Source organism: Lagenorhynchus albirostris, chromosome 20 (assembly GCF_949774975.1).
Source record: "Lagenorhynchus albirostris chromosome 20, mLagAlb1.1, whole genome shotgun sequence".
NCBI lineage: Eukaryota > Metazoa > Chordata > Mammalia > Artiodactyla > Delphinidae > Lagenorhynchus > Lagenorhynchus albirostris.
Window position 1 is genome coordinate 12038280 of NC_083114.1, and position 24578 is coordinate 12062857.

The window sequence follows — 24578 nt, forward strand, 5'->3', positions numbered from 1 at the left end:
TAAAGTTTGCCCCAGGGCAGGAGTCTCTGGACACCACATCCGAATAACCAAATGAGTCTTGGTGAGACTACCTGAAGGTTCCCCCAAGGAGAGTCTTTGCATTTTAAAAACTAATCCTTATTGGCACATCTCCCACTATGCCTCCCACCCCACGCCAGCCACTCTGCTGCACTGTGAACTCCCATTCTCAAATTACTATAACAGTGAGAGACGGGCAACGTGATCCCTATTTCGGATAGAAGAAAGTGGAGAAACCCATGAGGGCAAGTGTCCTGCTCACACAGCTCAGAAACGGTAGAGGCAAGATTTAAACCTAGGCCAGCCTGGTCCAGAGCGCAGGTCCTTGACACTAGGTGGCAGCACCTCAAGATTCCACCCAAAGAAGTCAGGGGCAAAAAACTCCGAAGGCAAATGATCTCATCATTGGTCCTCTAACACCACTCCCGAAAGCAGAGACAAGTTTGGGAGAGACTTCTACCCTCTCTGGGCCTAAGTCAGCCCTCTGTATGATCGAGTGGTGGCAGTTGGATTTGTTCGTCTTTCCTAGGGCAATGCATTAGCATGACTAATGGAGTTTTATTTAAAGCGGGCCAAGGCTCATGTACACACTTTGGGGCCTTAGTCCCAGACAATATGATCCGGCAGGTCTGGAGTGGGGCTCTGGCATTCGTATGGAAGAACACTGGACTCCATGGTGTTCTTTCTTTCTTGGAAGAAACCTCTTCTTTCTCGGAAATTGCTTACCCGCAAGGTGTGACTACAAGGTGACATGACTGATTGTTTAACAAACCTGGAAGAGCTGATCAGATGACCTGTGTTTTCTCAGAGGCTCAAGAGGCCAAATAATTGGAGCAGGGCACCCACTGCGCATGGCTCCTGGGGAGCTTTGGCAAGGGTTTGCACGGTTCGTATAAGGTTAATTTGGAAACGTTAGCTGGGGGTTTTAAGATGTATTTGATTTGTTTTTGGCTGTGCTGCAAGGCTTGTGGGATCTTAGTTCCCTGACCAGGGATTGAACCCGGGCCCTTGGCAGTGAAATCATCGAGTCTTAACCACTGGACTGCCAGGGAATTCCCAAGATGTATTTGATTTTTGACAACAGCCAGATGATCAAAATAATGGGCCTGGTGTCCATGGAGGCTCTACGCAGCTTTTCGTGGAAGGAATTTCAGCAATGTTTGGGCAGTGGAGAATCGATGGAATGATACAGGCCTCTAAGGGCCCTGCTCTGAAGGTCAAGCCTCACAAGGATGCACAAACCCTGACGTGTTTTTCGACAACCAGCCTGAATTCTGTGAGGCCCCTAGCCCTGCTTCACTCTGGTTCCTCGGTCCCTGTCTAAGGGAAGAGCTTTCTCATCATACCAGGCGATGCCGGGCAGGCTCCTCAGGTGTCTACCGCTTGGTAGAACCAGGTGCAACAAGGTGGCCACCTCACCTGCTTCTGCAGCATCTCCCAGGACCCATAACTCCCTTCTTTGAGGTCTACAGGGTGGGAACACAAGCTCTTCTCTACAGATATTATCCCAGATTTTCAGAGCTCCACAGTTTGATGTTGGTGATACAGAAAAGGGAATAGGGACCCCGGGGCAGAAGGCTAATTATCTGTGGAACCATCGGGCTCCCTGTAAAACTCCTGGACTCCAGACCTCGGTCTGCTCCACTCACTGGGTGCCCATCTGGCCAAGGGGCAGGCAGACACATGCAAGCTGGATGGTCCTGAACTTTTGGCGGCAAACAAGTCAGGCTACTTACTCCATTTCCCTCTTTATCCATTTCTCAACTTACCACATTTCTCTATGAGCTTCAGGGGAAAAAGGCTAAAAATAACCAGCCACCTCCTTATCATGTTCCTCGATTTCAATGAACTAGAAAGAAAAACAAACAGCAAGAGAAGTTCAGGTTAAAGTTGGATCAGCTCAGCAACAAGTGGACAATAAGCCACCTGGAACCATGGCACGGACAGTTCCTAAAGGACTTCCACTTCACACCTGTGACTTCAATGGGCTTTGTATCACCAGCTTGGAGAAGGGGACCCCAGGGAGGACTTATCTTTCTTTGACATGTGGAGAAATGGGCTCAGAGAGGCTAAGTGGGTTGTGTAAGGTCCCACCCTGAGGAAGTGGACAAATGCTGAATTTTTCCCTCTTCAACTGCTTTGTGCAACCTAGTAAACAGAAAGAAAGAATGCAGCCTTATTGGCTGGGGGTTCTTTTTTCCAGAAGATATTAAAACTGTGGTCAGATATTTGACTTTGTGAACCTATAAACCTTAAGGAAATTAACTTCATTTCCTGTCCTGGGATAAGCGTCTATGGGTTAATGCCACCAACCGACCCTTGATTAGGACATTTTCGTTTAACAAGTGTCACTTCTCTGGGACCGGCGGGGATCATTCACAAAGGGGACCCAGTGTGGGACAAGCCTCAGATCAGCCCCGTGGCAGCTCATTGGTTAAGTGAAGGAGATGGGTTACTGCGTACCCATAACCCCCACGCACAACAGGTGAACCAAGGGTCAAGATGGGGCAGGTGAGCTTAAATATCTATAACTTGGCTTCCGCATGCTGCTTCAGTGTACAGTGCTCTGCCCCGCCACCTGTGACAGCCTCTGGGGATTCCTGTGGACTGTTGGAGAGCCATGAGAGGTCTGTGTGGAAACATCCCTGCCCCCCTCTCTGGTTTCAGTTTCCCCAAAAGGCCTCAAGAACCCTCCTGATACTCCCCTTCCTCGAAAAAGTCTCCCTGACTGCTTCAGCCTGCCTGACCTCCATTGCCCCTCCGTCTCCTCCAGGGCCCTCTCTGCCTGCTGCAGCTCCCCCGATCATTGGGTCTTATCTCAGGAGCTTTCCCACCCGCCGGCACCCATCTCCCCACTCTCTGGCCTCCTCTGGAGGCCTTGCCCTTGCCGCTGTATCCCCGTGCTCTCTGCCCCTCTGCTTTCTGTACCCTGACCTGCGGGAAATTGCTCTCCTGTGTATGTGGAATGACTCCCCTCTCATTCTTGCCACTCTCTGCTCTTCACACTTGCTGATGTCCTCAAGCTCAGGATTCAGTTTGTTCCCCAGGGCAGAGTCTGGGTTTTCCTTGAGAACTCAGGCACAGAATCAGACCTAACCGGCTCCTCTCTCATTCCACAGGATTGGAATGTAGACTGAGAAACTCAAACTCTTGGACAGCAGAAGTTCCCTGGTCCTAGACGCTGACACACCTTGGAAGAAACACGTTAGGACAGATATAAAACGAACTTAAGAGATATGTGGTCGATTACAATGTCTGAAAAAGATCAGGTTAAAATTATACCCAGGGACTTCCCTAGTGGTCCAGTGGGTAAGACTGCGCACTCCCAATGCAGGGGGCCCGGGTTTGACCCCTGGCAGGGGAACCAGATTCCGCATGCATGCCGCAACTAAGAGTCCGCATGCCGCAACTAAAGATCCTGCGTGCCGCAACTAAGACCTGGCACAGCATGCATGCGTGCATAAATAAATAAAATATTAAAAACTATAATTATACACAAAAACTAGTGTTTTGTGAATGCTACGAGGTAGAAATGGAGAATTTCACCACAATGGGCTCTGTCTGACATGCTGCTCTTCCTGTGTAAGTTCTATTGATATATTCTAGGCCTCGCTCAGATGCCACCTGCTTCAAGAAGCCTCCCACTCCCAATCCCCTCCCAGGGGAAACCTGGGGTCAGGGGTTTCCTGTGGTAGCTCCACTTGGTCAGGTATCCGGTTAATCCTGTCACCTTTTGTACAACCTGGAACTCCCTGGATCTTCTTCACTTAGAGAAGGAAAACATAGTGGCAAGGAATGTCTGCCCTGGGGAGTGACTGCACAGGTTTGAACCTGAGCTCCCCAGTTATTAGCTGTGTGACTCTGGGGTGCTGCTTAACCTCCTCAAGCTCCAATTTCCTAAAGTGAAAACAGGGACAGTGGGAACTAAATCATAGGACTTAAATGAAATGACACGTTAGGCACGATTCGTGGTCCTTTTATCAGCAGTATTAAACTTTCAAGGGGAAGGGGTTGGTAAGAAAAAAAGGATGAGAAACAATGATGTAAAGTAAATACAGCTGTTGCCTAGGGCCCTTAGCAGGCTCTCACAAAGCCTAGGTTGTAATTTTCCTCAACATTGTTGAAAAAGGCAGGGCCCAGTAGTCCTCCCTTCCTCCAGCTTGAAAGGCCCGGAGGGCGGGACCGGGTCTCGTCCTGCCCACTCCCCCGTAGCCCAGCCCGGCGCTCAGCACCCCAAAAGGAGTTCCTGACGTGGTCCTCTCAGTGTCTCCCCTCTGCCAAGCAATCTGCAAACTCTGCGACCCAGATTCAGGCAGCAACTAAGCAGAAAGCGGGGAAGGGACGCTAACCTGCACTGGAACAGAGCCTCCCACACCACCTCGGCAGCCCGGTGTCCCCTGCCTCCACTCACTACCACCCGAGCCCTTCAACCCGGGTGCTGTCCGGTGCCTCGAGGCCGGGGCTAGCGGCCGGGGAAGGAACCCTGGCGCGGCTGAGGGAGGCTGGATGCGCGGCAGGCTGCCCAACTGACTTGCTGTGCCAGTCTCTAGGCCTCAGGGGGTCCGCCTGGGAGACGAGGCGGGGAGGCTGTCGGGGCCGCGTCGGCTCTCACCTGAGGTCCTCTAGGCTTAGGGGACCGACCAGACGGGACGCAGGAGCCGCTTCGGACTGTACCAGCTTCCTCCGGCCGGCTTGACTTAGTGTGGGGCGGACCAGAAGTCACCTGACTCGAGCCACCTGATCCGCGGAGTACAGGTCTCGGCGCGGTGCACCCTGGGAGCTGTAGTTTTCCCGCGTCTCGGCGAGACAGTTTGGGGCTGGGGAGGAGCGGAGGGGCTCAGGCAACTTGGCAGGCTCGGATATGTGGGAGGGTTAAGTCACTATTAGGGTCACAGAAGCTCTCGCATCCCCCAGCGAGACTCGGGGTACTGGTACTTTGGTGAGCAAGGCCGAAGCCTCGGGCCACATCGCAAACCCTGCCCTGCGGGGCGGGGCCTGTAGGTTCCGCCTTCCACCGCGGCTCCGCCTATAGCCGGGGCCCGTCACTCGGGGTGCGCGGGACTCGGCCTTCCTCAACCAATGGAAAGACGAGAATTCGTCGTGTTGAGCGTGGCTGGAAAGATTGGCAGGCGAGGCCCTGCCTCGGCGCCTCTGTCCCGGATGAAGTGTGCTGGAAGGGGCGCCCGGGCCCCAGACTCAATCGCTGTCATGGCTGCACGGTCTGTCACTCTCGGCATCGACCTGGGCACCACGTCTGTGAAGGCGGCCCTGGTGGAGGCCGCGCGCGGCGACCCTTCCGGGTTCGTGGTACTGGCGAGCTGTGCCCGGCCTGCGCGGGCCGAGACTGCGGCCCAGAGCGCGGCGGCGGGGCCCCAGGTGAGGCAGCGCCCTGGAGCCTCGCCGCCTCCAGGAGCCTCCAGACACCCTCTTCCTCCTCAAAGAAGTCTCCCTGACTGCTCCAGCCTGCCTGATCTCTGCCTGCCCGCTGCAACTCCCTCGATCCGATAGATCTCCTCCCAGGAGCTTTCCCGCCTGCTGGCACCGATCGCCCCACTCTCGGGCCTTCTTTGGGAGCCTTGACCTTGGCGCTATACCCCCGTGCTCTCTGCCCCCCACTTTCTGTATCCTGACCTGAAGGAAATTGCTCTCCTGCATATGGAGCGATCTCAGGCTGCCTTCTCATTCTTGCGGCTCTCTGCTCCTCACATCTGCAGGTGTCCTCAAATTCAGGATTCAGCTTGTTCCCTAGGGCGGTGTCTGGGTTTTCCTTGAGAAATCAGACGCAAAATCCAGCGTAACCTGCCGCTCTCTCATCCCGCAGGAGTGGATTGTGGGTGGAGGAACTCAAACACTTGGACAGCAAAAGTCCCCTGGCCCCAAAGGCTGAGATACCTTGGAAGAAAGACACCAGGACAGATAGACATTGAGAGATACCACAATTAAAATGTTAGAAAAAGGTCAGATTGATAATTCTACACGAAAAGTAGTGTTTTGTGAAAGCTACAATATAGAAATGGAGAATTTCACCACAGTGGGCTCAATTGCAAGTTGTGGGTTCAGAAAGGATGTCAGTCCTCAGAGATGGATTCCATTAATTCCTTGAAAAAGGTAGCTTTATGTTCAGTTCATTGATAATACAGATTAATATCAAGGAACTTTCTGTGTATCCTCATGACTTTTTTCCCCCCCTGGATCTCAGCTTGTTCTTATAATTGAAATAGATGACCTCTATGGCCCCTTCCAGCCACAAACCTCGATTTTCTGAGCCAAACCCCACTCCCAATAGCTTTGTTTTTCACAAGCTCTTGCCACATACCTGGACTCAGTCCTTTAGGGTTCAGAGTCCATCTTGATCAGAAGCATTTCAGAGGATAAAGATTTCAGGAGCACTTCGCATTTTCATAGAGCCTTTCAAAATTAGCTTGGTTGGGGCATCAGGACATTTTAGAATGATTATATCTCACTTCATGGACCATGAAGTGGAGGCAAAGTCAGCTCTGACCCTGTGGGGGTAGGCAGCAGAGCTGCGATTACAGGGGTGGGTTTTAGGCAGTGCCCTTTTCTCTTGAAATAGGGCCACTTCTTGAAAACTACTTTCCCCACTTCCCCCAGTGTCCAGCACAGTGTTCTGTGTTTACAGGCATGCCCAGTGCTCCACACCTGCCTAAGGGGGGGGGTTTAGGGGAGGCCGGTAATAGCCCCCCTTGCATCCTCCACATGTGTGTTGTGCTCTGGGACAAACAGCCTTGTTGTAAGTTCACCTATAGCAGGATTTCTTCACCTTGGCACTGTTGATATTTGGAGGTTGGATGATTCTTTGTTGTGGGGTGCTGTCCTGTGCGTTGTAGGATGTTCAGCAACATCCCTGGCCTCTAACCCACTGCATGCCAGTAGAACCCTCCTCCCCAGCTGCGACACCCAAAAATGCCTCCATATTGCCAAATGCCCCCGAGGGGACAAAAATCATCCCTGGGGTAAACACTACTGATCCATAGAAACACCTGGTGGCTCTGTTCTTTCCTCATGTCCATATTTCTCACTCTTTAGAAGCATTGTGTACTCCACAGTCAACTTTGGCAGCTTTGTGGAAGGTCAGACTTTTAGCTCTTTGCAACTTTAAAATATCAAGATTTTTGAGGGAAGCTCTGTGACCCTTTCTGTGTTATGAATTTTACCTGTCTGGGCCTCAGTTTCCCCATCTGTAAAAAGGGGTGTGGGGGAGGAGGGTTGAATGAGTTCCTAAATTCTTTTTTCAAATCTGAATTTCTAGCATCTGATCTGAATGTAGACCACTTGATATTCTGAATCAAGGAATGGGGGCAGCGCCTTTCCTGTGACATTGTGGGTGTATCCACTGTGTCCAAGAATTGCTCCCCCATCACACTCACCACTAAAACTCCCCACACACTGAGTGCCTCCTTGCCTTCGCTCCCCTCTGGCCTGTTTCACTCCTCCGCTGTCCTTACCTACACAGCTCACCCACCCTAGGCCCATTTTAAACAGCAGCTCCTCTGTCCTGCGTTCATGTACCATCTGGGTTCATGCCACGTGGGAACTCTTTAAACCAGGACTGTGCAGTGCAAATGTGAGCCACACGCGTAATTTTCAACTTTCTGGTGCCCGTATCAAAAAATAGTAAAAAGGAACCGTAAAATTAAGGTTCATTGCTTATTATTTTAACCCAATGGATCCAAACATATCATTTCCATATGTAATAATCAATATAGAATTATTAATGAGATATTGTGCTTTTTTTTTTCGTACTAAATCTGAAATCTGGTGTGTAGATTTCAATTCAGACTAGCTGTGTATAGCTGATGACTGGCGTGTTGGACAGGGCAGGTGTAAACAAATGCCTCTTCCCTGCTTCCTTCTTCCTTTGCCCACTGTCTTATTTCTTCCCTCCTGGGGGATCACGCATAGCCATGCATCTCCTCTCTGCCCCATCTTTTACTGCCCGCTCAGTTCTACTGTAGTCTCTCCTGCATAAAGAGTCTTGTTAGGATGTAGGGTTGCCTCCTCAACGAAATGCTCTGTGTTCCCTCTCCTCTCCTTCCCCAGCCCTACCCCTCCTCACCTTTCTTCTTTCTACTCCTTCTATCATGTTTGTTTGGAGCCAAGAACTGCCACAGCCCGAGGCCAGCAGGCTGACAAATAAAGGCTTAACTCCAAGGAGGGGAGGCCTTCACTGCCCCCGGAACACATGCAAGCCCTCAGGGCATTCGGGAAATGTTTGCCAGATGGATGAACTGGAGCAAACACTAGGGCTGGTCCTCAGGTGCTTTAGTCCAGGAAGCCTTTCTTGCCTACACCTTTCCTGCTGGGTTCCATCCTTCCTCTACCCCAATGCTTCATGTGCCTTGCCAAAGACCTTTGCCTTATTTCTTCTTGCAGCATGGTCTTTCTTGTGTTTTCCTGTCCTGCTGGACAGTAAGCTCCTGTAGGGCAGGGCAGTGCTTTTCTCAGCTCAGACTCTTCCACGGCAGCGGGCAGAGCCCAGGCCATTGGCTGAACTTAACCCACAGAAGCGCCTCATCTGTGAAGGGAGAAGTGGGACCTCGCCCACCACGTTCCTACTGCAGGCCCCGCTGGAGGTGGTGGAGAACCCTCAGGCCCATATCCCCTCCTTGAGGCCCCTCAGCAGGTCCTGGAAGTGACCTCGGTGGAATTAGGTGGGCAGCCACCACCCAGGAGGTCCCTGGCGCCTCTGCCCTCCTTCCCCTGCCTGTGTGTGTACCTCTGTCCAACGTATCCTGTTCTGTTTCCAGGCGCAAGAGCAGGATGTGAGGAGAATCATCCAGGCCCTCCACGAGTGCCTTGCTGCCCTTCCCCGGCAGCAGCTCTGCAAGGTCTGTGGCATCGGAGTGTCAGGACAGATGCACGGAGTCATGTTCTGGAAAACAGGCCAAGGTATGCTGAGCTTGGGGGTGATCACGTGCTGTTAACAGTCACCCTGTGATCTCAGGTGGCCTCGGCCTGCAGCGGCTTGAAGCAGGGTTTTGGTTGCCCTGGCCAGAGACTGAAGTTAGGCTGCAGCAGTGAGAGTGCTGAATCCTAGCCACTAGACCACCAGGGACCGGCGGCCAGTGATAAGGCTCTAGCCCGTCGGCTTTGTAGAAATGAATTTCCATAAAGAGACAGAAAGTAGTGAAACAAGTAAAGTGTTTATTAGGAGGAAAAAGGGTATGTGTGTATAGACACACAGGCAGGCTCAGAAGGGCAGAGGCTCTCAGAGGCTCGCGCCCTCGTGGTAGTTTGAATCACTTATATGGGGCATTTCTTCTGATTTCCCTTGGCCAATCATCTTGCTTTGACTGACTCTGAGTCCGTATTTGGTTTATCTCAGGGTCCTCCCCTGTGTGTGCGCACATCTCTTAGGATGGATTCTAGCAAAGAGGCCTACGGGTAGGTTGACATCACCTACTATGGAGTGGCACCCCTTCCCTTTTTGACCCCCGAGGAGCCTTTCTGTGCACGTGTAGTTGGGAAGGGCTCCTTGATCTCGAGAATGAGGAATATGTGGTCTCTTTATCTTTTATCTGGACAGCCCTCAACTCTTCGCTCCGCTATTACCTTCATCTTGGAGTATCTGTCCGCAGGGGACAGACTCCAGCTGCTCAGCCTGGGGCCCTTTTATCTCCTGCCTCCCCTGGAACCAGAAAAGGGCTGCTGCCAAGGGCTCTCTGTGAAGGGTCAGGTTATTCTGCTGCCTCTTGCGTTTTGTGTACATCCTGTCCTGTTCAGAGGAGGTAATGAAGTGAACTGTCCACTCACACGTTATTCATGAACAGGGAGAGGAGAAGAGTGAGTTCTCTCTGATTCTCTGTTGGGTTCAGTGGAGTGGACTTTCCACAGCCTTCTCTTTCTTTGTGCCAGTGTCTTGGAGCATCAGTGCCAACAACCAAGAGATTAGTGTAGCTGTAGATTCCAAGACGCAGAGGAAACTCTTCTGAATTTAGGCATAGTTTTTGTTGTTTAACATAATCACAGATATTTGTGATTTTTCCATTCCAGGGCACATCCTTTTCATGGGCACAGTTGCTAAGCATCATTTAGTTGGTCGTCTTCTTTCAGGAGGTCTGCCACAGTGCAGAGGTGGGTGGCCTGTTCTGTTTGGCCTCTAGGAGGAGTATTAAGCCAGGAAAACAGCAGTGAGCACTTCGCATGCCAGGTGCTGAGCTAAGTATATTACCTGTGTGATCTCATTGAATTTTCCCAACACCCTTATGACGTGGGTTACATTACTCTCCCTCTTGTGCAGATGAGACCCGGAGGTTCAGAGAGGATAAAATAATATGCTCAGGGTCATGTGGCAGCAAGTAGCAACTCCAGCTTTTCTCTTTTTTAATTAATTTTTATTTTGGCTGCATTGGGTCTTCGTTGCTGCGCGCGGGCTTTCTCTGGTTGTGGCGAGCGGGGACTTCTCTTGTTGCGGAGCACGGGCTCTAGGAGCGCGGGCTTCAGTAGTTGCAGCACACAGGCTCAGTAGTTGTGGCTCGCGGGCTTAGTTACTCCACGGCATGTGGGTTCTTCCCAGACCAGGGCTCGAACCTGTGTCCCTTGCATTGGCAGGCAGATTCTTAACCACTGTGCCACCAGGGAAGTCCCATGACTCCAGCTTTTGAACTCAAGTCTGTCTGACTTCAGACACTGAACTTTGAAAGTCTCCCAGGAGGACCAGAGTCACAGGAGGACACACTAGCTCAATGAAGGGAGGACTTTCCCAACAGAATGTCCAAGGAAGGATTAGGCTCCTGTAGGAAGTTATGAGCTCCTGTTATGGCAAGTGTTAAAAAAAATTTTTTTTTTTTTTTTTTTTGCGGTACGCGGGTCTCTCACCGTTGTGGCCTCTCCCGCTGCAGAGCATAGGCTCTGGACGCGCAGGCTCAGCGGCCATGGCTCACGGGCCCAGCCACTCCGTGGCATGTGGGATCTTCCCGGACCGGGGCACGAACCCGTGTCCCCTGCATCGGCAGGTGGACTCTCAACCACTGCGCCACCAGGGAAGCCCCCCAATTTTTTTTTTAATTATAGAAAGTTCGACATAGACATAAAAGTAGGGAGGACAGCGTTATGAACTGACACATACCCATCACCCAGCTTCAAAACTATCAACTTTTCACTGCAGGTGTTTTAAGCGTAGTATGGATGGCTACTTTGCGGGGTGGAGGCTGTAGTTAAGGAGGTTGGACATTGGATTCACCCCTCCTCTGCCTAGAGGATCAGTGATTCCGATTCCCCTGGGCCAAGTGAGTGGTGACTTGCCTCTCGGTGGCTTGACAGGGGTCTGGTGGTGCAGCCTTTGATCAGTCCCCAGGGGGGGCCTGGGTGACTGCCGAAGCCCACCCAGGCTCTCCCCCTCCTCCTCTCCCTTTGTCTGCCTGTCGTCAGGCCAGCTGGGACCACGGGAGCTGCTCGGCTCCAATCCCCAGCAGGAGCGAAAGGCCAGTTCTGGTGTTAGAGCTGACCTCTCAGGGGGAGTCTAGGTTGTAAAAGTTTTTAAACTCCTTAATTTTGCAGTAACGAGAATACACGTCCTTTTAATGCTAAAACCCTTCCCAAAGAGGACGGCAGAGATCTAATGATTGTGCTCCGGTCACACGCCTTCCTTTCTGCCCGTCTCCTGGCCTCTGTAACGACCACACAAACCATCGCCCACATCGGTGGAGAGAGCTGCTTAATATTTCATGGGGCCCACCTGCATGCCTTCTTGTTTTGGTTTCAGTTTCTGGGAAGGAGAGCCACTGTTTGACGATGATACCTGCTTAGCAGGTGAGTGAAATCATATTTGAGATCAAGTCGTTCTGCTTTTAATAGCGGCTGTAATTCAGTTTGGTTTCGGGACCTACAATATGCGAGGCTCTGTGCTGGGCCCCGCGGGAGACATAGAAACAGGATGCAGCCCTCGTCTTCCAGGGCTCGCTCAAGGCAGTCAACACAGACAGGCACCAGTAACCTGAGCGGAGAGCTAAGTGCTTCCACAAGGGCGCCAATTGGAGAAGAGAGGGAGTGACTAGTGTCTTCTGAGAGGCCTGTGGTTACACCAGTTTCCACATTCCATTTTCAGGCTCAGTAATAGCAGGAGAGAAGTGGGGATCATAAAATCAAGCTAAAAGGCCAGCAGCAGACAGGGAGAAATTATTCACTAGTATATAGTAGACAAAGGACGAATATGGGTGCATATAAAGAACAAATAACAAAGAAAGGACCAATGGCCCTGTGGAAAAATGGGCAGAGGAAACCAACAGGCAATTCCTAGAAGAGGAAATACAAATAGCTAATAAGCATATGAAAAGATGCTCGGTGTCATTAGGAATTAGGAAAATGCAGAGGAAAACAACAACGAGAAATCATTTTCCACCCGCTGGATTGTAAGAAAGCAGTTTGAGAATGTCAAGAGTTGGCAAAGGGGGTGGAAAATTGGTTTTTTAAAATATCACTCCTGGTAGTATATATTAGCTTGGCCGTTTCAGAGGGCAGTTTGGCAGGGTGTTTGGTGGGCTTCCCTGGTGGCGCAGTGGTTGAGAGTCCGCCTGCTGATGCAGGGGACGTGGGTTCATGCCCCGGTCTGGGAAAATCCCACATGCAGCGGAGCGGCTGGGCCGGTGAGCCATGGCCGCTGAGCCTGCGCGTCTGGAGCCTGTGCTCCGCAACAGGAGAGCCCACAACAGTGAGAGGCCCGCGTACCGCAAAAAAAAAAAAAAAGATAAGAGAGTTATAGCAACTACAGGAAGAAAACTTCCAGCTGAACTAATATGAAACCCATTTGCTAATTGCCGGGGGTGAGGATAAAGCTTTTAAATTATACACTGTAAAAATAAGAGTTACTATGACTCAGTGGCCCTACTACTTAAAATCTGTTCAGGAAAAGGACTTTAACATGTATATGCAAAAGAGGCATAATCATGGTCACTCATGGCATCCTTGTTTATTGTAGTGAAAACTGTGACGTTTCCTCATGGGGGAGTGGTTAAATAAATGTTGGTACCCCACGCTGTAGAATGGTATGCAGTAGTTGCAAAGAATAAGGTGCACTCACATGTACTAACGTGGAAAGAATTCCAGGACATGTTGCTGGATGATAAAAACAACCACTAAAAAAATGCATACAGTATAGTACTGTTTGTTTTTAAAAAACAGACAAAACCTAAATATAATAAAACCCAGCCCAAATCAACCAAACCAAAGAGAGTATGTTGTGTGAGTATAAAAACCCAACAACGGGACTTCCCTGGCGGTCCAGTGGTTAAGACTCCGCGCTTCCAGTGCAGGAGGTGCAGATTCGATCCCTGGTCAGGGAACTAAGATCCCATGTGCTGCGCGGCCAAAAAATGAAAAAATCCAAAAAAACTCTACAAGTGCTAACAGTGACAGGAAGGGGGCTGGGACTCTGATGGGGATGGTCAAGCAGGCCTTTTGCTTTATCTGTAATATTTGAACATTTTATATTGAGAATGCATTCACTTATCATTTGTATAATTAAAAAAACTTTTAAATTATTATTATTTTTGCCAAAAAAAAGAAGAAAGTGAGAGAAAGAACATCCATCAGGCCAGATTCTGGAACAGACTGCCTGGACTTGAATCCTGCCTCTACCACTTAGTAGCTATGTGATCTTTGACAAGATTTTTAAAGCTTCTCTGAGTTTCATATGCCTTATGTGAAAATGGGGATAAATATCACACCTATGTTGTAAGGCTAATATGTAGATTAAAAAATTAATATTTTTAAAGTGCTTTGAACAATACCTGGTACATGGTAGGAACTCCGTATTTATTTTATAACACAAACAAAATAAAGATAATAGTCCTAAAAGTAAAAAGAAGAAAAAGGGTCAAAAGAGTTTTGGGAGCAGATAAAAGGGTTGAAGAAAAAGCTTCAGATTTCCAGCTTTAGGGCTGGGATAAGAATCCCAGCTTTAGGCAGAAACGTAGTTGTGAGGGTGGACCACCCCATCCCCAGCTTACTCCCTCCTCCTGGGTGAAACTTAGTAAGCTTCAGGTGCATATTATCTGTGACCACTTCCCTGCTCTTCTTTTTTTTTTTTTTTAAATGATTTTTATTGGCGTATAGTTGATTTACAATGTGTTAGTTTCTGCTGTACAGCAAAGTGAATCAGTTATACATATACATATATCCAGTCTTTTTTAGCTGCTTTTCCCATATAGGTCATTACAGAGGGATTGAGTAGAGTTCCCTGTGCTATACAGTAGGTCCTTTCTTTCCTTTCTTTCTTTTTTTTTTTTAAGGCCGCACCTTGGGGCCTGTGAAATCTTAGTTCCCGGACCAGGGATTGAACTGGACCCTCAGCAGTGAAAGCACTGAGTCCTAACCACTGGACCGCCAGGTCCTTATTAGTTAGGTCCTTATTAGTTATCTATTTGATACATAGCATTGTGTATATCTGAATCCCAATCTCCCAATTTATCTCTCCCCCACCCCATTCCCCCCTGGTAACCATAAGTTTGTTTTCTACATCTGTGACTCTATTTCTGTTTTGTAAATAAGTTAATTTGTACCTCTTTTTTTTTTTTTTTTAGCTTCCACATATAAGTGATATCACTTGCCTTTCTCTGTCTGCCTTACTTCACTCAGTATGACAATCTCTAGGTCCATCCACTCCCTGCTCTTCTGGGTACTGGCCAGAACCCCTGAGTATGAGTGAAGCGTTGTCATGGGTGATAAAGTCTGTCCTATAACCTCACTAGCAGAGCAGTCTCAAGGACGTGCTGGTGCCAGTCCGTTGCTCTTTTCTCCATTTTTGGTCATCTCCTTCGTTCCAGGTTGTGAATGGACAGAGGCAGGGGCTGCCCCTGTGTTCGAGCCCAGAGCCGTGAGCCACCTGGTAACGTGGCAGGATGGCCGGTGTGGCAGCAAGTTCCTGGCTTCTCTGCCCCGGCCAGAGTCTCATCTCAGTGTGGCCACGGGGTTTGGCTGCGCAACCATCTTCTGGCTTTTGAAAAATAGGTACGGACACCTGTTGTTTGAATTGGGTGACGGATTTGCAGGGGAACGAGAGTGGCTAGGGAGCTGTACCTCTAGCTGGCCAGCATCACTCCACGTGCTGGACTGTCCCTCAGTGAGTGTGGCCCAGCACAGGGTATAGTCACAAGACTTAGACTTGGTCTACCACTGCTTCATTTTGCAGAGGGCTCTTATTGGTAATCTGATTCTCACCTAGAGGGGGAAAGAAGAGACCCGAGAGGGCCAGGGACTTGCCAAGGATCACAGGATGGGTTCACGGCGGGGTCAGGGCTGCTGAGAACGGCTGATGGCTTGCTTTCCCAGGCACGGTGTGTCCTCCTAGGAGTACCCTCCCCTAAGGCTGACTCTGGCCAGCTTGGCTTGGAGGGGCTGGGAGGTTCCGCTGCTAGGGATCCACAGCCTGTGGGGTTCTGGCTGCTGCCCAGCTATGCCATGTCTAGTCCACACCGCCCACAGTTAGGTGCAGCACATGCTTTCAAGTCAATATTAAACCACGTCGAATTGTTTGGGGTATGAAAACCAGCCCAGAGTTCCTGAAGTCCTACGATGCAGCTGGCACTATTCACGACTATGTGGTTGCCATGCTGTGTGGCTTGACAAGACCCCTGATGTCCGACCAGAATGCCGCTAGCTGGGGATATTTCAACACCAGGAGCCAAAGCTGGAACTTGGAGACGTGAGTATAACCGTGCAGGCTGGCTTGAGGCTGAAGGGCAGAACCTCTAAAGCGGGAGCTTCAGTGGGGCTTTCCCATCTGGGAATAATGGAGGATTCCACGAGGCCAAGATCAGGTTCCAACACCCTCCAGCCTGTTCCAGTCCCCGGGCATGGGTGGGCCTGACTGTAAGTGAAGTTCTTGGGGAGGGGCGCCACCCACCACGCCATGCTGCCTGTTCCTCCACTGTTGCCCAGACCTAGGGTGGGCTCCCCAGTTCTTCCTGTGCCCTGAGCCAGCCCGTAGATTCCAAAGAACAACATTCATTCTTTAACATATGATTTTATTGTTTTAACTTTTTATTTTATATTGGAATATAGTTGATTAACCATGTTGGGTTAGTTTCAGGTGTACAGCAACGTGATTCAGTTATACATATGCATGTATCTGTTCTTTTTCAAATTCTTTTCCCGTTTAGGTTGTTACATAATATTGAGCAGAGTTCCCTGTGCTATACAGTAGGTCCTTGTGGGTTATCCATTTTAAATATAGCAGTGTGTACATGTCAATCCCAAATTCCCTAGCTATCTCTCTCCCCCACCCTAATGTATTTTAAAATAGGGTTAAGAAATGGAAGTAGTAGGCTTAAGGGATGCCTTTTAAGTTCCCTTTAAGCAATCATTTGCCTTTTCAGGTCCAGCAGTCCAGTGCCCTATAAGTTCACTGCCTTCAGGGTCCAAATTCTGAGCTCTGTAATAAAACAAAAAGCACCTGGTAATTCAGGTAAAGGACTTTCCAGCATGTTTTATAAAATTGGCAGCCCCATGTTCACTAACCGCGAGTGATGGATGCATTTGGTATTCAGGAGACTGATGGGTTTGACTTTGGTTTGGCCTGTGCTAACCAGCTGTGACTTTGCTCTAAAACTCCAGCTTCCTCCCTTTGCACAGTGTTTGCTCTCCCTTCAAACACAGGAGGCTGGATGCCAATGAAATCTGCTTCTTATCCAGTCCCTTCTGACTACCTCTGCTCAAACTGGTTGTGTTCTTCTCCAAGAGGCCCATCCCAAGCTCTTGAAAGCCAGGGTTCACTCTTTAAATGACCCAAGGCTTTTCCTCATGGTTTAAAAAAGCCAAAGAGACCCTCTGTGAAAACACTGGATTCTGCCCTCCCTTCTTGAATGTGTATCCTATTGCGCTTTCCGTTGCTGAGTTTCCTGGAAACAACAGAAAACAGAAAACCAAGCACCAGGTAGATATGCTGTCCACTTTTGGTTTGCAGACTGAGGGACGCAGGCTTTCCCGTCCACCTACTCCCGGACGTCACCGAGCCTGGCAACGTGGCAGGCAGAACTTCCCAGGCCTGGTTTGAGATCCCAAAGGGGACACAGGTGGGCGTGGCCTTGGGCGATTTGCAGGCCTCTGTCTATTCCTGTATGGCCCAAAGGACAGACGCAGGTAAGTCTGTCTTTGGTTCTCTCCTCAGACTTCTACTGGGGCCTCCTAAGCCCCAGCTCTGTGCCAGGGTCCGAGGGGCACACATAGCCAGCAATCGCAGCATCCTCTTGACCATTATGTTACAAACATGAAAAACACCCTCATCCCTACAGGTGAAGCCCCTGCCCCGGGAGCTTACAATTCAGCAGGGCAATTTCTGTCCTGACCACAGTCTGTGCCTTTCTTCTCTAGAGACAGGTGAGGGAAATGACTCTCTCTAGTTGGCTGGTTTCTATGTGTCTCCATGACCAAGAAAATAGATTATTATTCCATAGGTTAGGGGTTTTGTTATTGTGTGTTTGTCAACGAAAGTTCCTCGGATCTGAGTAGCAGCGCAGACGTCCCTCTATTCCACGTAAGAGAGTCACAGTGAAGGGGAGACAGCAATCCAGGGCAGGGTAAAGGGCCAGATTGTAAATATTTTAAGCTTTGTGGGCCATTTTGTTTCTATCATAACTACTTCACAGCTGTTGGGGCAGGAAAGCAGCCATAGCCAATGCATAAGTGAGTGGGTGTAGCTGTGTTCCAATAAAACTTTATTTATAGTGGCTGGCATGTGAATTTCATAAAATTTTCATGTGTCATGAAATATTCTTCTCCTCTTCATTTCTTTTCAACCTTTTAAAAAGCTAAGAACACGCTACTGGGATTGTAAAATGGTGCAGTCCCTTTGGAAAACTGTCTAGCAGTTCTTCAAAAGTTAAACATGGAATTACCATGGGACCCTGCCATTCCACTCCTATGTGTATACTCAAAAGAATTGAAAACACATGTCCGCACAAAAAACTTGTACACAAATGTTCCTAGCAGCCTTATTCATAATAGCCAAAATGTAGAAACAACCCAAATGCCCATCGACTGATAAATGGATTTTAAAAATGTGGTGTATCCACAGAGCTAAAATGCTATAACATGTGAACGAACGTGAAAGGCCACATAGTGTATTATTCCATTCCTGTGAAATGTCCAGAACAGGCAAATCCGTAGAGACAGAAAGCAGATTCATGGTTGTCTAGGGCTGGGACACGGGGTTGATTGCTAACCAGTATGGGATTTCTTTCTGGAGTGGTGAAAATGTCCTAAAATTAGATCTCAGTGATGTTTGTACAACTCTGTGAATATACGAAAAAGCACAGAACTGTACACTTTAAAAGGGTGCATTTTATGGTGAATTTTCTGAATTACATCTCAATAAAGCTATCATTTAAAAAAAAATGGAAGAGACTTTCTTAGCTCCTGGGCCATACAAAAACAGATGGCAGGCTGGATATGGCCTGGGGGCTGTCGTTGGCCCCTCCTGGGGCTGGGGTAGACTTTGGGTCTGCCTCCCGGAGCAGGGTGATTGCAGGCTGTGTGTCTCATTTGATCCTCAGGGCAGCCTGGCTGAGTGGGCCCACTTCGAGAGCCTCGCCTTGTTATCAACGGGAACAGAGAAGTCATTCATCTTACTCGGATTTTCTTTGTCATCACATCTTTTTTTCCTTCATCAGTTAGAACTATTACAATTTAACCTTGAGTTTAAAAACTCTGACCAGCACTATCCTCTGAAGCAGTAGTTTATTCCTATTTTAGTACATTCTTAAAAAGTAAAATTTCAAGTGACTTTTTGTTTTGTTTTTGGTAGTAATTCCTCTTAATTCAAGATTAGGTGAGAGGGAAAGGTGAGATTCTGCCACTTAAAAAATTTTTTTTTATTGAAGTATAGTTGATTTACAATGTTGTGTTAGTTTCAGGTGTATAACAAAGTGAATCTGTTATACATATACATATATCCAGATTCTGCCACTTTTGTTTGCACAAATATGTGATAAAATCTTTTAAGGTCAAAAACCCCGTCTTTTTCTCCTGAATTTTCTCCCTGAGCCCTTGTCACCATCCAAAATGAGGATGATGATGCCTTTCTCATGGGGCAGTTGTCGTGATGCAATGGGATGGTGCCTATAAAGAGCCTGGCTCTTTCCTCCTACCTGGTAGTCTTCAAATCTTAGGCTGTTCCCTCCACAGAGAGCTGTCATGTGCCTGGATATAAATGTCCTTTCTAGATGGTGGTCAAATGGGAAGAAGCTAAGATTTAGGCTCCATCTTCACTGAGCTGGTTGTGGTCTCTGGTTCTAGACTGGGGCCGCTGGCCTGTGCCCAGCTGTGCGGTGTCCATGGGCAAGGCTGGTCGGCCCCCTTCGCTGACACTTCCCCCCGAGGGGATAGGTGGAGGGCATGATGCTTCTGGTTTATCGTCATGGTGAAAGTCTTGATGTGGCAGGAAGTCAAGGTTATTGACTTTCTGAGACTTGTTTTCACTCTCCTTGCCTCTGCCTCCCAGGAGGTAGGACAGTTGGATGCTGACCTCAGTTAGTTTAGCCCCAACAGACTGAGAGGAACAGGCTTTCTGGCCAGGTCTTGTGAGAAATGGAGGAGAGACTCCTGGGACAGTCTGTAGGCTCTGGCCTCCATCTAGAGGAGAAAAGCATCCCCTCTGTTCTAGGTCTGGGAGCATCCCCCCTGCTGGTGGAGGGAGGTTGAGAAGCACACCTTGGAAATGAGAAGGAGGTGGTACCCACCAAAAATGAATGAAACCTCCCAAAGAATAAAACACTTGGGCTGAGGTCTGCCTCTCTGTGAATAGTAGCTTATTGCTGTGTAACAAATCGCTCCAATACTTAGTAGCCTAAAACAGCAAACACTTATTATCTCACACAGTTTCTGAGAGTCAGGAGTCTAGGTGTGGCTGGATTGCAATCACACTGTCAGTCGGCTGGGGCTGCAGTCATCTGAAGGCTTGACTGGGCTGGAGGATCCACTTCTCAGCTCACTCATGTGGCTCTTGGCAGGAGGCCTCAGCTCCTTGTAGGTGTTGGAGGACAGAGGGAATGAAAAGTACCCACCGAACTGAGAATGCATCTTGAGACTGAAAAATGAGGCAGGCGGCTCCGTATAATCAATGGGTCAGTTTATTTTAGGGTAACTTACAGAGTGGATCAGGCAGACAATGATCTGGAAGCATTGGCAGCTGCATTCTGCACCACCAAGGGGCCTTTGGGACAGTTTTATAGTTAACCTAGGACATGAGAGTGGGTGCCTGGAAACAGGACACACACTCCTAAGTTAAGATGACTGAATGGGTAACTAGTCTCATGGGCTCTGGGACTACATCAGCAAAAGTCAGCATAGTTTGGGAACTAACAGAGCATAGAGGCCACCTGGCCCTAACCATTGTTAAACAATATCTACTAACTACAAAGCCCTTGACGACAGAGAAGTGATTCACCACCTAGTACAGTCCTGGGTAGGGTCAGCGGAAGGACAGGAGGGACCGCACGGGCTCAAGATGGGGTCAGTTATGCCAGCAACCATCCAGTGGGCCTCTCCACAGGGCTGCTCACGACGTGGTACCTGCCTCCCCTGGAGCAAGTGATCAGGATGGAAGCTGCAGTGCCCTTTTATGACCTGGTCTCCAGAGTCACACACTGTCACTTCTGCTTTACTCTCTTCATTAGAAGCCAGTCACTGAGTCCAGCCCACACTCAGGGGTGGAGGACTAGGCTCTTCCTCCTGAAAGGAGGAGTTTCCAGGAATTTGTGGCACACTCTCCAACCCTGTTGTGACTTGTGGCCTCTGAGTTAGCCCAACAGGCCTAACCTCTGCTTTCTTTGGACCACATCCAGTTCTCAACATCAGCACCTCGGTGCAGCTGGTAGCCTCCATGCCTTCAGGATTCCAGCCAGTGCAGACTCCAGACCCTGCAGCTCCAGTCGCCTACTTCCCATACTTTGACAGGACCTACCTGGCAGTGGCAGCATCACTCAATGGGGGCAACGTGCTGGCCATGTTCGTCCACATGCTGGTCCAGTGGATGGCGGATCTAGGTAAGGGTGGCCCACACAGTGGTGTGTTCTCTGCTTGTCCTTTCTATGTGGCAATGTCCTGGTGCTGAATGTGCTGTAAGTTTCTAGATTCTTATCTCAGACCCAGCCAGATTCTAGCACATTCCCTCTGTCCTTAGGGATCTGAGCTTGTAGCCTTTCATCTTCTGAGCTGCCATCACCTACCCTTTTTTATTTTTTTTTTGCGGTACACGGGCCTCTCCCTGCTGTGGCCTCTCCCGTTGCGGAGCACAGGCTCTGGACGCGCAGGCTCAGCGGCCATGGCTCATGGGCCCAGCCACTCCACGGCATGTGGGATCTTCCCGGACCGGGGCACGAACCCGTGTCCCCTGCATCAGCAGGCGGACTCTCAACCATTGCGCCACCAGGGAAGCCCATACTCTCTTTTTTGAGGCGCATCTTCTCCTCTAACCTTAACTGTGGAGTATCCTAATAGTCTTCTGGCTCTCCCTGGCCCCGCTATTACTTTCTCTGTCAGTAACCTTGCATTTGAGGTTTGCCTTCTGCTGGCTACAGACAGCGGAGAATAAAATGATCAAACATGAATGAGTGAAAAGACTGGTAGCACTTATTCCTGGAAAGTAGCACCTCTCCTCCTTTCTTGGAAGGGTCCCTGGAAACTCTGACGTCTTCCTGCTCTCTTCAGGGTGGAATTGATCAGGCCTTCCTCTGCTCTGCATTTAGAGAAAGATGTAACCTCTTTCTTCCAGGAGAGGTTCCCTTTCTAAGTACTTAGGGTAGAAATGAAATTTCTGGCCAGCTGTCTAGAAATAGGGAAATCATGCTTATCAGATGCATGGGTCACTTGTAGGAGCTCAAAATCAGGTCATTCCAGGAAACATCCAACAGAATAACTAGGTGGGGCACAGGCCACAGGGAGCACCTGGGTAGTTCATACTGGTCATGCAGACAGGTGTTGCTGACCCACGTCAGTCCTTCCAGGCTGGCTGGGGGTGTCAGCATTGCGGGTAAGTTCTGCCCCCTTGGCTGGGAATCCCTCAGGAATGCTCCATTTAAAGAACAGAACTTTGATCTTGTTTTGCCTTGAATCAAGAAAGGTTTTAAAGATGCAGAACCAGTCATCAGAACCTTCAGGCAAGCCCTTTACTCAGATACTTCTTTAACTGGGTTGAGTCTGTCGACTGTTTACTGAGTTGGCTGGTGTTTCTATTTATACAGAAGTGACTGTTTTGCTCAGCCCTGAAAGAGTACGTAATACTTAAGTTTTCTCTAAGATTTTCAAAAAGAAAAGTCTTTTACATTTTCGTGGTTCTTATTTTGATGAAACAGAGGGTGCTTTGAAGGCTAGTAGTTTATATAACTTAACCTCCTGTGAAATGTCTACATTGTTTCATTTGATTGAAAAAAATATATTTTTTTATTTCTCATTCCTGAGGGTGTATAGTTGAGCTTGTATGAGTTAAATGTGCTGACGTTGAGACTCCTTGGGGACTTTTGGCCATACATTGGAAATACTCGTGGAGTTATAAAAACCATGTTGATGTCCTAGTTTCACCCCCAGAAAAGCTGATTATTTGGCTTGGGGGAGAGGAGTGGGGCCTGAGCACGGCATTTTATAAAAGTTCCTCAGGTGATCCTGATGCTCTCAAGTGTTGGTAAGCACGGATCTAGAACCTTCTACTCAAAAAGCGTGGTCCTCAGGCCAGCTGCACTGGCTTCCTCTGGGAGCTGATGACAAATGCAGAATCTCAGGCCCCACCCCAGGCACACTGGATCAGAAGCTGTGTTTTAATAAGATCCCTGAGTGATTCACACGCACATTCAACTCTGAGCTCTGGTCTAGACTGGTTGTTCGTAACCTCTGCCGAGGGGCAGGCTAGACTGTGATCAGCACTGTGGTCCTGGGATTCCTGTGACACTAATAACAGGTGTGATGATACTTACTGATCAGTGTATGCATTTGGTCCACTTAGGACCAAGAGTCCCACAGCTGCGGGATGGTAAGGACTCACAGCAGCGCTTACGAGATCTCTCCTTGAAGATTGGGCTGGGGTCTGTAGTGAGAAAGGTGGCTGGGGTCTGGAGCAGAGCACAGCTAGCCAGAATATTTGAGTCCTGAGCTGGGAAGCAGCCAGCCACAGTGAGGAGAGGCAGCAAGTCAACCTATCCTTGCCCCCTGGTAACTCTATAACTTGCAGCGGGGAGGTGCATGAACTCACACAGGCCTTCTCTGTTCCTGGCAGGCCTGGAGGCTGAAGAATCCACTGTGTACTCACGCATGATCCAGGCTGCTGCACAGCAGAAAGACACCTGCCTAACCATCACTCCAACAGTGCTGGGCGAGAGGCACCTGCCAGACCAGCTGGCCTCAGTGACCAGAATCTCCTCCTCTGACCTCTCCTTGGGGCACGTGACCCGGGCCCTGTGCAGAGGCATCGTTCAGAACCTGCTCTCAATGCTTCCTTTTCAGCAGCTCCAAGAGTGGGGCGTGGAGCGGGTGATCGGCAGTGGGAGTGCGCTGTCCAGGAACGAGGTGCTGAAGCAGGAGGTGCAGAGGGCTTTCCCCTTCCCAGTGTCCTATGGGCAGGATGTAGATGCAGCTGTAGGGGCCGCTCTGGTTATGCTCCAGAGAAACCTTAACCAGCAGGAGTATTAGCACACTCGTTGGCCAAAGGACTGTTGCAAAGTGTATCTAATTAACGTTCCTCTCCTTATCTTGGGATCATGCTTTTCCTGGACAGCTCTGTGGGCAGTTTTAAGCAATGCTTATTCTCAGGCCATCATTTTGACCAAGAACCAATCTTCAGGGCACACTCTAATAACGCAGCCAGGAGTCATCAACCAGATCCCAAATCAGTGCCTTCTGAAAGAGACTCACCTGAGAGCTGGTCGCAAATGTAAATGTGGGAGAGACAGAGAGAAAGGGAAAGATGGGTCACATGTACTGTTGGAAGAGTCTTCCCTACTGGATCGTGCCACGTGACCCTGAGGCCCCTTTCCCAATCTTGTTCTTCTCTGGCCACAGCCAGCTAGCTGGGGCAGAAGGCGACCCAAGGACAGTGATGCAGGCTGGCTGAGATGAAGATGCAGGGATCTGTGCTGGCCTTCTTGCCATGTACCTCCCCTCCAAGGAGAGCCTGCTTGGTGCTGCCATGGTTCCTCACAACACAGCTGGCTTGAAGACACAGAACAGAGAAGAAAATGTGGGTGGCATGACCAGCCAAGGGGACAGATGCTGCATAACGCCACCATTCAGGCATGTTGTTCCCAGGAGTCTGACCAGACACCAGCAAGACTCTTTTCCAAGAGTGTGTCTGTGCAGCAGTGTGTTTTTGCCCCTGTGCATCCCTGGGAAGCCTTCCAAGGGAAGGGATGCAGCTGCGCATGCTCCTGTTGGAGAGAAAGCAGAGAGAATCCCTTGTCCCAAATGCCCCAGCTCTTCTTTCTCTTGGTGTGGGCCTTGCTGGCCCGCCATGTGTGCCTGGCTTGCAGAAACATCCCACTTGAGTCGGCATCTCTGCAGGGATCCCAGAGCATCTTAAACCTTCCCGTGGTTGGTAGGATGACCATGGAATGGCTTCC

The 24578-nt window shown here is 49.5% G+C and overlaps 2 protein-coding genes across 4 annotated transcripts in view; one reads left to right on the top strand and one right to left on the bottom strand.

Moving 5' to 3' along the window:
• Positions 1-5750, bottom strand: part of CTNS (cystinosin, lysosomal cystine transporter) — a 21297-nt gene extending 15547 nt beyond the window's left edge. The window contains exons 1-3 of one of the 2 annotated variants that reach the window (XM_060134872.1): positions 4631-5750; positions 2953-3208; positions 1788-1867 (exon numbers count right to left, since the gene is read on the bottom strand). In XM_060134872.1, the coding sequence (XP_059990855.1) occupies positions 1788-1867; positions 2953-2999 (127 nt within the window). In that variant the 5' untranslated portion in view covers positions 3000-3208; positions 4631-5750. The remainder of the gene's footprint in view (positions 1-1787; positions 1868-2952; positions 3209-4630) is intronic. The other variant, XM_060134871.1, reaches the window with a different exon arrangement.
• Positions 5143-24260, top strand: SHPK (sedoheptulokinase). 2 transcript variants are annotated; one of them, XM_060134869.1, is made up of 7 exons: positions 5143-5394; positions 8787-8928; positions 14802-14985; positions 15527-15679; positions 16940-17115; positions 20817-21017; positions 23240-24260. In XM_060134869.1, the coding sequence occupies exons 1-7, from the start codon at positions 5179-5181 to the stop codon at positions 23650-23652; spliced, it is 1485 nt and encodes a 494-aa protein (XP_059990852.1). In that variant the 5' UTR covers positions 5143-5178; the 3' UTR covers positions 23653-24260. The 2 variants fall into 2 exon arrangements, with proteins under 2 accessions (XP_059990852.1, XP_059990853.1); XM_060134870.1 differs by lacking the exon at positions 15527-15679 and having other exon boundaries at positions 5161-5394.
• The last annotated feature ends 318 nt before the right edge of the window (positions 24261-24578 follow it).